Below are 14,387 nucleotides of genomic sequence, written 5' to 3' on the forward strand. Positions count from 1 at the left end.
TTATTTTATGATCCTGAAATACCACCAGTGTCTTGGATATGGATGCTCTGTCCTTTCCTCTCCCTGTTGTTAACAAGGGCTGGAGGAATATCTACTGTTTACAACTTCTATTTTTTAAAAAATATTGTAATATTGTATTAGTTTGTTTTTGGAGTGTTCTCTAATACCATACATAAAAACCGGTCCCTGCCCCAAAGAGCTTACCTCCTGACACTGAATAAAGGTAGACAATGTGAGCATCTCCTAGTGATCAACAGCAAATACAAATAGAGATGGATTAGGTAGAGACAGAGAGATACTAGGATCCAGGGATGAATCGAGATGGGATAGTCTAGAATCAAGAATTAAACAAAGAGGCAGTTGTGGGAGAAGTATGGCACCCCCTCCTCTGCTGAGATAGGAGTTCCCCAGCTTCTCCCTGCTTTGCTAAACAGTGCTCCCACACAGCTCCCTTTCCTCCATGGTAGGTGCAGCGAGAGCTCCCCCTCCTGTCTCAATCTACTTTAGCTACTGTCTAGGATCTAGGGATGGAGATGGATAGATTAGGTTTAGGGCCTAGAGATGGAGAAAATCAAATAGCAACAATCCCGGCAGTGGTCTGTGAGTCAGGTAACAACTCTTTAATCTGGTTGTTCCTCTATAACAATGCTTAATGAGACCTCTCCAAGCACAGTGTCCGTTTCTAGATTTAGATAATGAAGGGAGAGAAGCTATTTGCACTGTGACCTTGCCTTGGGTTTGATGAGCTTCAGGTGGTCTGAGAGGATGGAAGTTTTGGCAGTTCTTGCAGTGTGTTTGTGACACCCTGGCATATTGACAGGCAAAGAGATGGGATGTCAGCCAGCCCTAAGGGGTCAAGGCAGCTCACATTCTCCTAGTGACCCAGGACTCCCTTCAGTTGTGGGCCAATGTTAAGGGAGGAGAGGTGACAGGTTCGATGGGTTCCAGTGAGTGGGAGGGTGGTACCTGGGGGTTGGGGTTCTTGGTGGTGTGTGTGAGGGTACCAGGAATTTAGCTGATACAGGGGTCCTTACTGTAGGGATAAGGGACTGACTGGGGGGGTCAGTGCTGAGAGTAGGACTGGAGGTCAGGGCTTAGGTAAGATCGGGGTGACTGGGGGGGAGGGTGCTACAGCTGAAGGGTCAGTGCCCAGGCCAGAGGGCTGGGGTTCAGGGTTAAGGTGAGCCAGGGTGACTGGGGGGAGTGAAGGATCTGGAACCTAGGGGGATGGCTGGGGGTGAGGACTGAGGTGAGGCAGAGTGACTGGGGGGTGAGGGTTCTAGAGCTGAGGGGTCCCGGCTGAGGTGAGGCGGAGTGACTGGGGGGTGAGGGTTTTAGAGCTGAGGGGTCCCGGCTGAGGTGAGGCGGAGTGACTGGGGGGTGAGGGTTCTAGAGCTGAGGGGTCCCGGCTGAGGTGAGGCGGAGTGACTGGGGGGTGAGGGTTCTAGAGCTGAGGGGTCCCGGCTGAGGTGAGGCGGAGTGACTGGGGGGTGAGGGTTTTAGAGCTGAGGGGTCCCGGCTGAGGTGAGGCGGAGTGACTGGGGGGTGAGGGTTCTAGAGCTGAGGGGTCCCGGCTGAGGTGAGGCGGAGTGACTGGGGGGTGAGGGTTTTAGAGCTGAGGGGTCCCGGCTGAGGTGAGGCGGAGTGACTGGGGGGTGAGGGTTTTAGAGCTGAGGGGTCCCGGCTGAGGTGAGGTGGAGTGACTGGGGGGTGAGGGTTCTAGAGCTGAGGGGTCCCGGCTGAGGTGAGGCGGGGTGACTGGGGGGTGAGGGTTCTAGAGCTATGGGGTCCCGGCTGAGGTGAGGCGGGGTGACTGGGGGTGAGGGTTCTAGAGCTGAGGGGTCCTGGCTGAGGTGAGGCGGAGTGACTGGGGGGTGAGGGTTCTAGAGCTGAGGGGTCCCGGCTGAGGTGAGGCGGGGTAACTGGGGGGTGAGGGTTCTAGAGCTGAGGGGTCCCGGCTGAGGTGAGGCGGGGTGACTGGGGCAGGAGAGCTGAGGGGGTGACAGGGTCAGGGCTGGGGCTGACAGGGCAGAGCTAAAGGGGGGGGCTGAGGGGAGGATCTGGGGGTCAGCAGGAGGGATGACAAGGGCCAGGACTTGGGGAGTGCAGGGGACCAGTGCCCTGGCGGCGTGGGAGCGGGCTACCCCTGACTGCACGGGCACGGGCTTGGGCGGGAGAGAGACGCCCGGGTGTGTGGGGTCCGTGCCCCGGGCTGAGGGGACCGGAGCGAGGCGGTCTCAGCCCGGGTGCGTGCAGAGGCCGGTTCCTGCCCGGGGCGGCGGGCTGCGTGGGAGATGGGGAGCCCGCCCAGGGGCAGGCCGGGGGTACGATGCTGCTGCCCCAGGGGCTGGGAGGGGGAGGCGCGGGGGTCCCAGCCCCCTCCCCCGGTCCATGCTGTCAGTAGCAGGCGGGGAGCCGCAGACAAAGAGCCGGGGCCGGAGCCGAGCGGGCACCGGGGCCAGGAGGGGCGGCCCGGGGGCGGGGACGCGGCGGGGGGAGCCAGGGGGCGGCGGCCAGAGGCACCGGGGAGCCGAGACCGGGAGCCGGGAGCTGAGGCTGCACTCGCCGGAACAAAGGGCTCCTGCCCGGCCGGGCTCGGGCTGCAGGGAGCTCGCCGTGGCCTGGGGCTGCAGAGCTACCAGCCCCGGGGGAAGGAGCCGCTCCCCGGAGCGCCATGCCCCCCAAGGAGCCCGGCTGCGCCTGGTGGATTCTCCTGCCCCTCTGCAGCTTGTGCGGGGCTCAGCCCCCGGAGAGCCAGTAAGTACCGGCCTGGGGCAGCGCCCCCACCGCGTCCGGGGCACCGGGTAGGGACCCCAGGGCTGCAGCCTGGCTCTGGGGCATCGCTCCCTGCCGCTGGCATGTGGGGAGCCCCCTAAGCTCTCGAGGCAATGCCACCCCTTTCTCCGGGCATAACACCTCCACCTTTTCCTTCCCCCAGCACGGAGCAGACCCTGCAGGTAAGGAGGGTAGATGGAGAAACCTTTATACCCGTGTAAGGAGCTGTTAAATGACGGCTCACAACACAAATAACCCTAAAGCGATTCATGCAAAATTCTCTTCCCACTAACCTCAGCCAGGGTCGCAAACTGGAGGAATATGCCGGAGGAAACAAATATATTTGATAGTTAATCATCATACGGCTGTCTCTGCAAAAATCCAAACCCTGGAGAGGGCGGGTAATACTTGTTTGGAGCGTCTTAAACACAACGTTGCGGGGCATTTATGTACAAATACTTGTTAAATGCAATGGTATGAATATGGAATGTTAAATATGAGCTGTGATCTGCTAACCAGTTATTGCAATAGTTTGAGGTACTGCTACTTGCCCTGGAAGGAGGTGTTTACTGGAAGAACATGTGAAACTCTCTTGCGTGGAAAATCATCTGAGGAGTTTTTGTTTGTTTTTAATTTCTGTGAAAATCTTCTCATCTGCTTTATAGAAACTGAGTACACAGTTAGTTCCTGTGCATTATTTTTGTTTAGTTTAATTTTTATTGAGGTTTGCTTTGTTTTATTACGTTGGTTTGTAACCAGTCCACACTGAATAGCTGCTTTAACTAGATGCCATGAAGACTTCCTATTTTCTCTTGCTTACTAGAAAATATTTCACATCCTGCCAGTTCCTGCCAAGTTTTAGTGTAACCTGGCAGAGCCATTAGTCAAAAGTTCTTGCATGATCTGTCAAGTTACCGTCAGAAGTATCCAAGCTAAACATTTAATTTTCAAGTACAACACGACTAAATGACTTAATTTAAAGACCACATCAACAAGCTAATATTCCAGAAAAAAAGTTAGAATTGCTTAAAATGATGTGGATACACGTTTCATATATGTTACTGCAGACCAATATTTATGTGACAGTTTAAAAGTATGCAATATTTTTGTAGCCCTGTCGGTCCCAGGATATTAGAGAGACAAGGTGGGTGAGGTAATATCTTTTATTGGACCAGCTTCTCTCCCCAACAGAAGTTTGTCCAGTAAAAGTTTGAAAGTAATCATTTAGTACTGGATGCAAATGAATTTTTGTCTCTCTCTCCTCCAAATAGATTGGCTGTGTTTTCCTTACCAAGGATATGCAGATTAGGTAGCAATCTGGTGAATTTTTAAACTTGCGGCCACAGGACGTTTATTCTCAAATTCTTTAAGTTCTAAGTATCCAGTGCAATCTGACTGAACTACCATAGAGAGCTGAACTTATGTTGGGTGTAATGGGATCTCCATGGCAATGAGGCCTGCTGAGAGAGAAACACTGGGTTGGAATTTGCTAAAAGGTGACTTGGGGGCTGTAAAACACCATCAACCTCATCCCAGAGTGATAATTAATCATGGACTAAAGTGACCCAACTGCTGGAACCATAGTGAGGCAAGTGGCTGAAATATGTTTTAAAGTGTGTGACATGAAAAATTATCTTATGAAAAAATTCCATTTGGGGGGGAAGAAGCAGAAAGATGTATGATGTCATAAAGAGGATATAAATGTATTGCTTACAGTATCATACCCCAAAGACATTGGAGACTGTAATGCAAGAGACTATAGTGCATACAGTCTATAAATTTATGGCATGGTGCCATTCAGTATGGGAAGATCATAAGCGTTCCCATCGTAACTGTACACAAAATTTTATTATGTATGGTTGTGAAGTCTTTCAGGGCAGTTTTAAAAGCAAAAGTGGGCCTATTAGAATACTTCTTCCAAAGCTGTGATTTTTTAAAATTAAAAAATAAAAAGGGGTAACACATTGTTCAAGATGTAGCCATTTTAACAGAAGCTGAGTGATGAACAGAACTGGGAAAGTGAACTCAGATCTTCTGACTCCCATTTCTAAGCTTTTGCCACTAACCTCTGCTTCCTCTTTTAAAGCAGGGGTTGGGGGGAGAGGCAGAGGTGGGGGAAATTAAGGCCAAAGTTTTCAGAAATGGCTTATGATTTTGTATGCCTCAATTTTGTGGGTGCCTAACTTAATATACCTCAATTGAGCCTGACTTTCAGAAAGTGCTGAAGCACCCACCTTCTGAAATTCAGGTTTCTCTGAGGTGTGTTAAGTTTGGCACCCAAAATAATTAGTCACTTTTAAAAATTTGGTCTAAAGTGCTTAAGAATAGGGCATTATATATAATGTTAAACTGGAGGGCTCTGACTGATGTCACCAAATTCTTCAGTGTGAATCACCTTTTCATATACAGTGAACTGTACTTAATTGTGTGTTAGTATGTATAATTAGGATGTCAATACTAGTACACTATAGTTGAATTGTATCAGTAATTCAGGCTCCTATTCATGGCAATGTGACTGCAGTTCTATAAATATGAATATATCTGATAAAGTACAGTTGAGAAATAGCTATATATTGCTGTGATATAAAATAATTGAGCTTAGTGCTGATTTCAAAGTACTATAAAGTCTAATTAGTACAATACTTATTTTTGTTGATACTTAGTATCCTATATATAAGCCAAAGATACAAGTCACACATTTACAGCTAGCGCTTGTTGCTATATTTGTTCTATTGATGTTTGTCATGTGGAATTCTTTGGGTAGCATGCTGATGTAAACTGTAACTTCACAGGATCTCTTTGCAAATGAGCATTAACTAATGTACACATATCAGGAACTGCTATCTTGATTATTAGTGAGGTCCAAGGGAAATGGTGCCCAAAGTGTGAACATGTAAAAGTGTTCTACAGATTGGCTGGAAGCTGCTCTCATTATTAATATGAAGATTTGATCTTCAGAGACTACAAAACTCCTATGGTGATGGCCCACCTCTCCTCGTTGGATCAAGATGGAACATTACAGTCACTTCTTTTTTTTTTAAGTAGATGAAGCCAGTGAAGATTGCCATATTAAAATCTGTTCCATTTTATGCATATTAGGTTGAGTCATGGCATGTTGCCAATGTGGCTGTCCTAGGGGCAGACTCTAGGTGACTGTATTACAGGATATTTTGCCCTTTTCTCTATGTTAATATTTTAAATAGTTTCATGCTGTTTGGCACCTTGATCACCTCACATTTTGTTGATGTTTTCATTGACTGTCCACTTCCAACCTTATTTCCCAGGGGCTATTTGATAGCAGCACCTTCTGTTTTCCGATCAGGCGTAGAGGAAGCTGTTAGTGTGACCATCTTTAACTCAATCAAGGAAACAACAGTCCAGATTTATCTAGTGGTCAAAGGAGAAACAGTGGCACGAGGCCATGGAGCAGTTCTGGGTAAGTTCTCATTTATGGGAAACTGAGTAAGGGCTAGTGTACAAGCCAAAGTGCTGTGGGGAGCTCTTCAGCATCTTTTAGAGAATGGTTTCTACTAACGCTGAAGCTGGAACCATAATAATTTGTAAACCATTTATTGGTGCAGAATGTTCCCAGCTTTGATTGCACTGGCTTTGCTCTGGTTCATGGTTGTCTGAAATGATCAACACTGATGCCTTTGAAATACTAAGATACATGGAGAGCTTAAATGCAAGTGATGCACTAGTATTCAAGTGGTCAAGTGGATATCTGGATTTCCATTGGAAGCCTGAGCTTTCTCGCTGAAGGAACTATATGTAGGATAAGAGAATAAGGTTGAATTTGAGGAAGAATATGACATCTCTGCAAAAACATCAGCTTCGACTCCTGAATCTGAATTTAGTGGGGAGGCAAATTCTCCCCCTTCAAGATCCATCATGGAGACTTTCGTCTTCATTATCGAGAGAGGTGATAACTTTGGTGCAACTAGATACCCTTTAGGATTGAAAAACAAATCCATCTTTCCTGTCTGGGAAGACAAAAGGGGTTTTGACTATGTCTCACTTAACACATTTGTTACAGTGTAAAACAAATTACACTGGTGAAAATGGTACTCAGCAGTGCTACCAAGGATGGAAGCTGTAATGTAGACTGGTCTCAGACAATCAACAGTAATTTTTACCGTTATGTTTAACACTGCTCTGTGCAAAGCTCAGGAGAAGCATGAATGCTGTGATCTTAATGACTGCCTACTAGCTGAGGAAATCTCTGAAGTCTACCCTCTTGGTTCATAAGCTTTGAGTAAAACAGCTTCTGAGGTGGGATAAAGAAGAGTGATCCAGAGGTGGTTGGGTCTGGCAGGGCCTGTAAATTTATGGGCTGAAGCTGCCTCCATGAAGAGAGAACCAGATTTTGGTGGGCCTAAGAGTGTTCCTAGGCATCTTAGTTGGCTTTTATATGGGTAACTTTATTATAACTAATGTGGAATACATGCATAAATCCAGTGAAAGAAGTCATGATCCATAGAAAAACTCCCCTTTAAAAGAGGTTTCCTTTCCTTAAAGGAATGTCTCTGGTTTTATGTTTCTCCTTCTCCCCTTGCAAATTGGATCACTCTTATTTTAGGTCCCAGGTTAGCAGGGAGCTGCGCTGCGCTGGCTACATAGAAGGGTGTGGTATTTGTACATGTGGGTGATACATGCTAAACAGAAATCTTCACTATGGTAAGACATAGCAACCAAAATAGACTTTATGGGTGTCTAATGAGGATGATTCAAGTCGCAGGAAAGGCCAGATCTTTGGCAGCAAAATATTCTAGTAAGCTTCCTTGTGGCCAACCCCCAATCTTAGTTGCGTACTCTAACCATAGAGCATTTTGCAGTTTACTCTGAGAAAAAGTTATGAATGAACATACCCAGTCAGGCCAAGTTTATACTAAAGAGCCCAGCTATATATGGTTTCCTCCCCACCCCACCTCTGCTGATGGCTTTGCACAGTGCAGAAGAAAATATTTCCGCTAAATCAAACCACAATCAGGGGATCTGTCAGTTGGAGGCATCATGACGGTTTCCCTCCTCTGAGCCCTACTTGTCTTAGAAATAAGTGCTTTAACTCAGAAAGAATAACACAATGCCATAACTCGCTCTCTCTCTCTCTCTCTCTCTCTCAGATAAAGGGACAATCAAGCTTCAGGTGAGTGTCAAGTGTTGTTCATATAGTGTTGGGGAGAGAGAATATTCTAAGACTACTAGATAATTAGCAGCCAAAGAAAATGAGAATCAATTTAGGACTGAATTAATACCTTGGTTTGTGCAGCCTTCAGGATTCTGTTTCATATGAATTATATATGCAAGAATGGAGCAATTTATATGGGTGATTGCTCAATAACAAATTCATGACTAGGTTATTTTATAGATGCGGTGCTGTGTAGGATATATAAGTGACAAGGAATACAGGATGTACACAGAAGTTCTCAAAACATGTCAAGAAATTACTGGTTATATCAACTGGAAATCATTCCAGCAATAACACGTTCCTACTGATCTTCTGTTGCTACATAGACTCTTTCCCGGCTTTGTGCAGGTTTGAGCTTCTGGCATTGGTAATACTGCAACGCAACAGGGAGTGAATAAAATTCAGCCATATTAACTTTGGCTGCACTAGAAACATGGGGAAGTTACCTTTATGGCCACGGAGAATCCATAGTGAGGTAAAATAATCACCATGCTTAATTTAAATGCAACTAAGGTAGAAAACCCTGTTAAAACATAACAAAAAATCACTATGAACCTATATAAGGAGATCATATGAATTTTAAATAAATGGAACATCTGAGCTTCATTCAAATGTCTAGGACTTCGGGATTTAAGTCTGTCTTTTACATAATCAGGACATCCTGGGGTTGATTCCCCCCTGCTTTGCATCTTGCATAAATCATTTCCCCTGTGCCAAGTGAGCATTAAATGCTACCAAATTAGAGTTCACCACTTACTTGCATTGGAGGTAGTGATTTTACACCCATTTGGCACAGGTGTAAATGGCAATAGAGGTGCTAAGCAGGCCCTTCATATGTCATCTTTGCAAGATGGTCTCCCTTTACTTCCATGCTGATATCAGGTGTGTTTGTATTTTCCAGACTTCTGAAATATTGGATATAAATTTAATAATAATAAAGCCAAGCCATATGTATTTTTAAGTGCCACCAAAACCTTTGGTTCCATAAGAGGTGTTTAAATATGCTATTCTGGTATATAATGTGATCATGATTTTCTATGAACGTTTGTCACTGCTGCTGTGACAGACTGGAGTAGGAGTGAAAGACAAAGTGGAGTGTTAACATATTGGATCTAATTATTTTATGCAGGGCTTGCTTTGGGGTAGTTATCTCCAATGGGAGATGGAGGGTGGGGAACAAATCTTACAGTAATTGAATTGTGACATGTTTCTGGAATATTGGCAATACATCACTTTTAAGAAGCACGTAGGACTGTGGGGTTTGGATAATTCATTGCTTTAGTCACTGTAACTGTGTGATCCAGACAAGAATAAATCCATATAAGCTTTGAGTATTAATAGTATAATAGAAATGTAGAGCGGGAAGGGACCTTGAGAGATCATCTAGTCCCGCCCCCTGCGCTGCGGCAGGACCAAACTATGCCTAAACCACTCCAACAGGTGTTTGTCTGACCTGTCCTTAAAAAACTCCAATGATGGGGATTCCACAGTTCTCTTGGAAGCCTGTTCCAGAGCTTAACTACCCTTATTGTTAAAGTTTTTCCTAATATTATTGGTGAACTGCAGTAGTTTTTGTTGTAGTTCAGCACATTTGGCGTTTCTTTCTCATATGCAGTGCTGTATTACTGCATGTGAATGGAAGCATTTTACTGTGCAGCAGACCTGAGTGTTTCATAGGAAGAGCTATGATGTGTTGCTGCAACAGAGCACGGATACCTTCACTGCATCCAGAAACCTATAATTGGTTTACAAGTAAATCAAAGCCTTTGATTTACCATATGGTCAACTATCTTGATGGCAATCTGTCAGGATTATTTGTCTCTCTTCTGGTGTGATGGCATAAGAACATAAGAATAGCCGTACTGGGTAGGACCAATGGTCTGTATAGTCCTGTATCCTGTCCCCCACAGTGACCAGTGTCAGATGCTTCAGAGATAAAGAACAGAACAGGGCAACTTCAAGTGATCTATCTCCTGTTTTCCAGTACCAACTTTTAGCAGTTTGAGGTTCAGGGACACCCAGAACATGGAATTGGGTCCCTGACCATCTTGGCTACTAGCCATAGATGGACCTATCCTCCATGAATTTAACTAATTCTTTTTTAAACTCAATTATACTTTTGGAATTCACAGCATTCCATGTCAACAAGTTCCACAGGCTGACTGTGCATTGTGTGAAGAAGTACTTCCTGATGTTTGTTTTAAATCTGCTGACTATTAATTTAATCGGGTGACTCCTAGTTCTTGTGTTATGGGAAAGGGTAGATAATACTTCCCTATTCACTTTCTCCATACCATTCATGATTTTATAGACCTTTTTCATATCCTCCCTTAGTCATCTCTTTTCTAAAATAAAGAATCCTAGTCTATTTAATCTTACCTCATGTGGAAGTTGTTTCATACCCATAAGTATTTGTGTTGCCCTTTTCTGCACCTTTTCCAGTTCCAATACATCTTATTTGAGATGGAGCGACCACAACTGCACACATTATTCAAGGAGGGGAGTAGCATGGATGTATATAGTGGCATTAAGATATTTTCAGTCTTGTTATCTATCCTTATTCCTAACATTGTTTGCTTTTTTGACCGCTGCTGCACATTGAGAGGATATTTTCAGAGAGCTATCCATGATGACTCCAAGATCTCTTTCTTGAACAGTAACAGCTAATGCAGACCCCATCATTTTGTATGTATAGTTGGGATTTTTTTTCCAACGTGCATTGCTTTGCACTTATCAACATTGATTTTCATCTGCCATTTTGTTGCCCAGTCACTAATTGCTTCCTATCTTTTAACCACTTATTGATCCATAAGAGGACCTTTCCTTTTATCCCATGACTGCCTATTTTGCTTAAGAGCATTTGGTGAGAGACCTTGTCAAAGGCTTTCTGAAAGTCCAAGTACACTATATCCACTGACTCAACCTTTTCCACATGTTTGTTTGACTCCCTCAAAGAATTCCAACAGACTGGTGAGGCATGATTTCCCTTTACAAAAACCATGTTGACTCTTCCCCCAAACATATCTTGTTCATCTATATGTCTGATAATTCTGTTCTTTATTAGGGTTTCAACCAATTTGCCTGGTACTAAAGTTAAGCTTACTGGCCTGTAATTGCCAGGATCACCTCTGGAGCCTTTTTTAAAAAATAGGCAATACATTAGCTACCCACCAGTCATCTGGTCCAGAGGCTGATTTAAGAGAGAAGTTACATTCCACAGTTAGTAGTTCTACAATTTCATATTTGAGTTTCTTCAGTACTCTTGGGTGAATACCATTTGGTGCTGGTGACTTATTCTGTTTAATTTATCAGTTTCTTCCACAATCTCCTCTACTGACATCACAATCTGGGACAGTACCTCAGATTTGTCACCTAAAAAAGAATGTCTCAGGTCTGGGGATTTCCCCCATAGCCTTTGCAGTGAAAACCTATACAAAAATTTCATTTAGCTTTTCTGCAACAGCCTCGTCTTCCTTGAGTGCCCCTTTAGTACCTTGATTGTCCAGTAGCTCCATTGACTGTTTGGCAGGCTTTCTGCTTGTAATGTACTTAAAAAAATTTTGCTGATAGTTTTTGTGTCTTTAGCTAGTTGCTCTTCAGATTATTTCTTGGCCTGCCTTATTATACTTTTACACTTGGCTTGCCACAGTTCATGCTCCTTTCTATTGTCCTTAGTAGGATTTGACTTCCAAATTTAAAAGGATGCCTTTTTGCCTCTAACTGCCTCTTTTACTCTGCTGTTGAGCTATGATACCTTTTTTTTTTTTTTGCGGGGTCCTCTGTTAAAAAAAAATGGGTTATACATTTTGTTCAAGCTTCTAGTGTGGTCTTTTAAAATAGTCTTCATGCAGTTTGCAGGCATTTCACCGGTGTGACTGATCCTTTTAATTTCTGTTTGACTAGATTCCGCATTTTTGTTTAGTTCTTCTTTTTGATGTTCAGTGCTACTGTGGTGGGTTTCTTTTGCCCTACAAGGACATTAAATTTAATTACATTATGTTTGCTGTTATCAGTGATTCAGCTATATTCACCTCTTGGACCAGATCCTGTGCTCCACTTAGGACTAAATCAAGAATTGCCTCTCCCCTTGTGGGTTTCAGGACTAGCTGCTTCAAGAAGCAGTCATTTATGATGTCTAGATATTTTAACTCTGCATCCCTCCCTGAGGTGCAATATACCCAGTCAATATGAGGACAGTTGAAATCCCCCATTATTATTGGATTGTCTGCCTTTATAGCTTCTCTAATCTTCATGGCCATTTCACAGGCACTGTCACCATCCTGGTCAGGGGGTTGATAGTATATTCCTACTGCAATCCTGTTTTTGGTCATATCCCAAGGTTTGTTTTTCCTGCTCTGCAGTTTGCCTGTGACTGATATTCATGCTGTTCTGTCCAGTGTTTAAGCCTGGGAATCTGGTTGCAGGAGGGGTCTGAGACATTTCTCCTTCTTTTTTATGTGGTCAATGTACTTATCCAAATGCACATTCTCCATTACTACATATCCTTTCACAGTAAGAAGGCCTAATGTGAGGAGATCTATAGCTCATATCCGTAGTTAAAGAAGCCTCTGTAGACTTGTTCACCCAAAGCTTGCATTTCACTATTGAATACATTTCACAAAGTATTGAATCAGTCATTACTGATTTCATACTTTGATAAAGGCAGTGTACTGCTCCCTTTCAGTTTTAAATTGTCTTGAACTGGTATCATAATGTCACTCTGTGACAGATTTTTTTATATTTGTATTTTTATCTAAAGAAACTTTGTTGTTGTGTATTTGGTTCATATGTATGAAACAAAGGGATAATTGTAAACAGAGTGAGTGTGCAAATGTGTGTAATTTCTTTCAATGATGCCATATACTTTATAATATGCTTAATTATTTCCCTATGTAAAACACTTGGGGCATATCCCAGAGGGTTAGCAAGCATCCAAAGAATCTACTCTCAATTCTGAGGAGCATAAAATGTTTAACTTGGTGGTGTGGCTGAGTCTCACTTTTTTATATGTGATCACTTTCATCAAGTGGTGTCGACAGCGACAAGGGCTGGGTTCAATATCTAGTGGTTCCTCATAATGTTACAAAACAGACCTGGCTTTTGAACCTCCACCCAGAAATCCGGGAAAACCAAACACCACCACTAGGTGCCTCTAAGAGGCAATTCTTGCCTTCTCGCAAGTACTGAGTCTGTGTATAATAAAAGAAAACTTTTATTAAAAGGGAGAAGGAACTCAGCATTAATTTGGGAAAACACCATAACAATGTTTCAAAAGTATGCAAACCACGAGTTCACACCCACCCCACAGTATCTTGGGCAATAGTCCTTTGCCTCCATTTTCCATCTTGTGGTGTTGAAGTCTGATGAGTGAATGTCCTGTAACACACCACTCCCCTTTTCCTGTGACACACCACTCCCCTTTTCCCCTGCTGCACCCACTCCCGGTTGTTTGAACTAAAAATCCCAGAATTCAGGGTTTGTTCACAGGGGTTCACCTCCCTGAAAGGGGGTTGAGCAGTGCGACTTCTTCCTGCTATTATGGTCTCTGCCATCTTTGCTGCTGCTCACCACTGTCTCTGTGATCGCTTCCTACCGCTCTCTGCTTGCCACTTGCTACTGCTTCTGCCTCTAGCAGCGTTCTGAGGTTCTACCTCTTAGCAAACTCGTAGTGAGTTCACCAGGTAGTGAGGAAACTCACTGCTGCTGTATCGTCTGCATTGGTTTTCATTGCACGCTATCCCCTTCTACCTGCTCATCAGTGATTTCAGGCCTCGTGATCCCTGAGCAGACACAAGGATTCTATTTGACTCTGATCAGTTCTGTCTTTAAATGCTGGAAGTAAAGGATCAAATGGTATTTAGGACACTTTTTAAACAGAGTCCATGCTCCCAAATAGTAACATCTGTCCCCAACCATTCTGACTTTCACTTGGATTTGGCATCACTCCTCCCTGCTTAGCAAGTGAGGTTAAGTTAGGGTGACTCCTCAATTAGGTCGTGTTAAGTATACTTTTGCTGCCCGTTAGGGATAATAAAATTTAATTACCTTGGGTCACCTCTTTCCCTTTATCCTGCTCTTGGAAGTTGCACACAATTATGATAGGCTCTTTTTTTAACATCAATTTAGCCCTAATTTTAAAAACAGGGTAAAGATCTTAAACTGTTGGAAGATTTCACTGCTTAATTCTTGAACCCTGATTAGCTAGAATTGGGGGAGTTCAGGTCAGCAGGAGATGCATAGGCAGGTCAGAGACTGCTTTGCTTTGGGTGATGGAGGAAGGGAGAGAGGGCTTCATGCTGTGCTACTGACATAAGCTCTCTTAAAGCTTGCCTTATAACTCTAAAATGTCTGTGTTTTGCATTTTCTACTGACTGCATGCTCTCTCTCACACACACACAGATTTAGTGGGTGTCTCTTCCCTTCA

General features: G+C 44.0%; 1 protein-coding gene across 2 annotated transcripts in view; it reads left to right on the top strand.

Annotated features, from left to right (window-relative positions):
- Positions 1–2,538: 2,538 nt before the first annotated feature.
- Positions 2,539–14,387, top strand: part of CPAMD8 (C3 and PZP like alpha-2-macroglobulin domain containing 8) — a 91,163-nt gene continuing 79,314 nt past the window's right edge. For both annotated transcript variants that reach the window (XM_084614856.1, XM_084614855.1), the window contains exons 1-3: positions 2,539–2,757; positions 6,060–6,211; positions 7,899–7,921. In XM_084614856.1, the coding sequence (XP_084470982.1) occupies positions 2,675–2,757; positions 6,060–6,211; positions 7,899–7,921 (258 nt within the window). In that variant the 5' untranslated portion in view covers positions 2,539–2,674. The remainder of the gene's footprint in view (positions 2,758–6,059; positions 6,212–7,898; positions 7,922–14,387) is intronic.

This window comes from Lepidochelys olivacea (assembly GCF_965140295.1).
Source record: "Lepidochelys olivacea isolate rLepOli2 genome assembly, chromosome: 25".
Taxonomy (NCBI): Eukaryota; Metazoa; Chordata; order Testudines; family Cheloniidae; genus Lepidochelys; species Lepidochelys olivacea.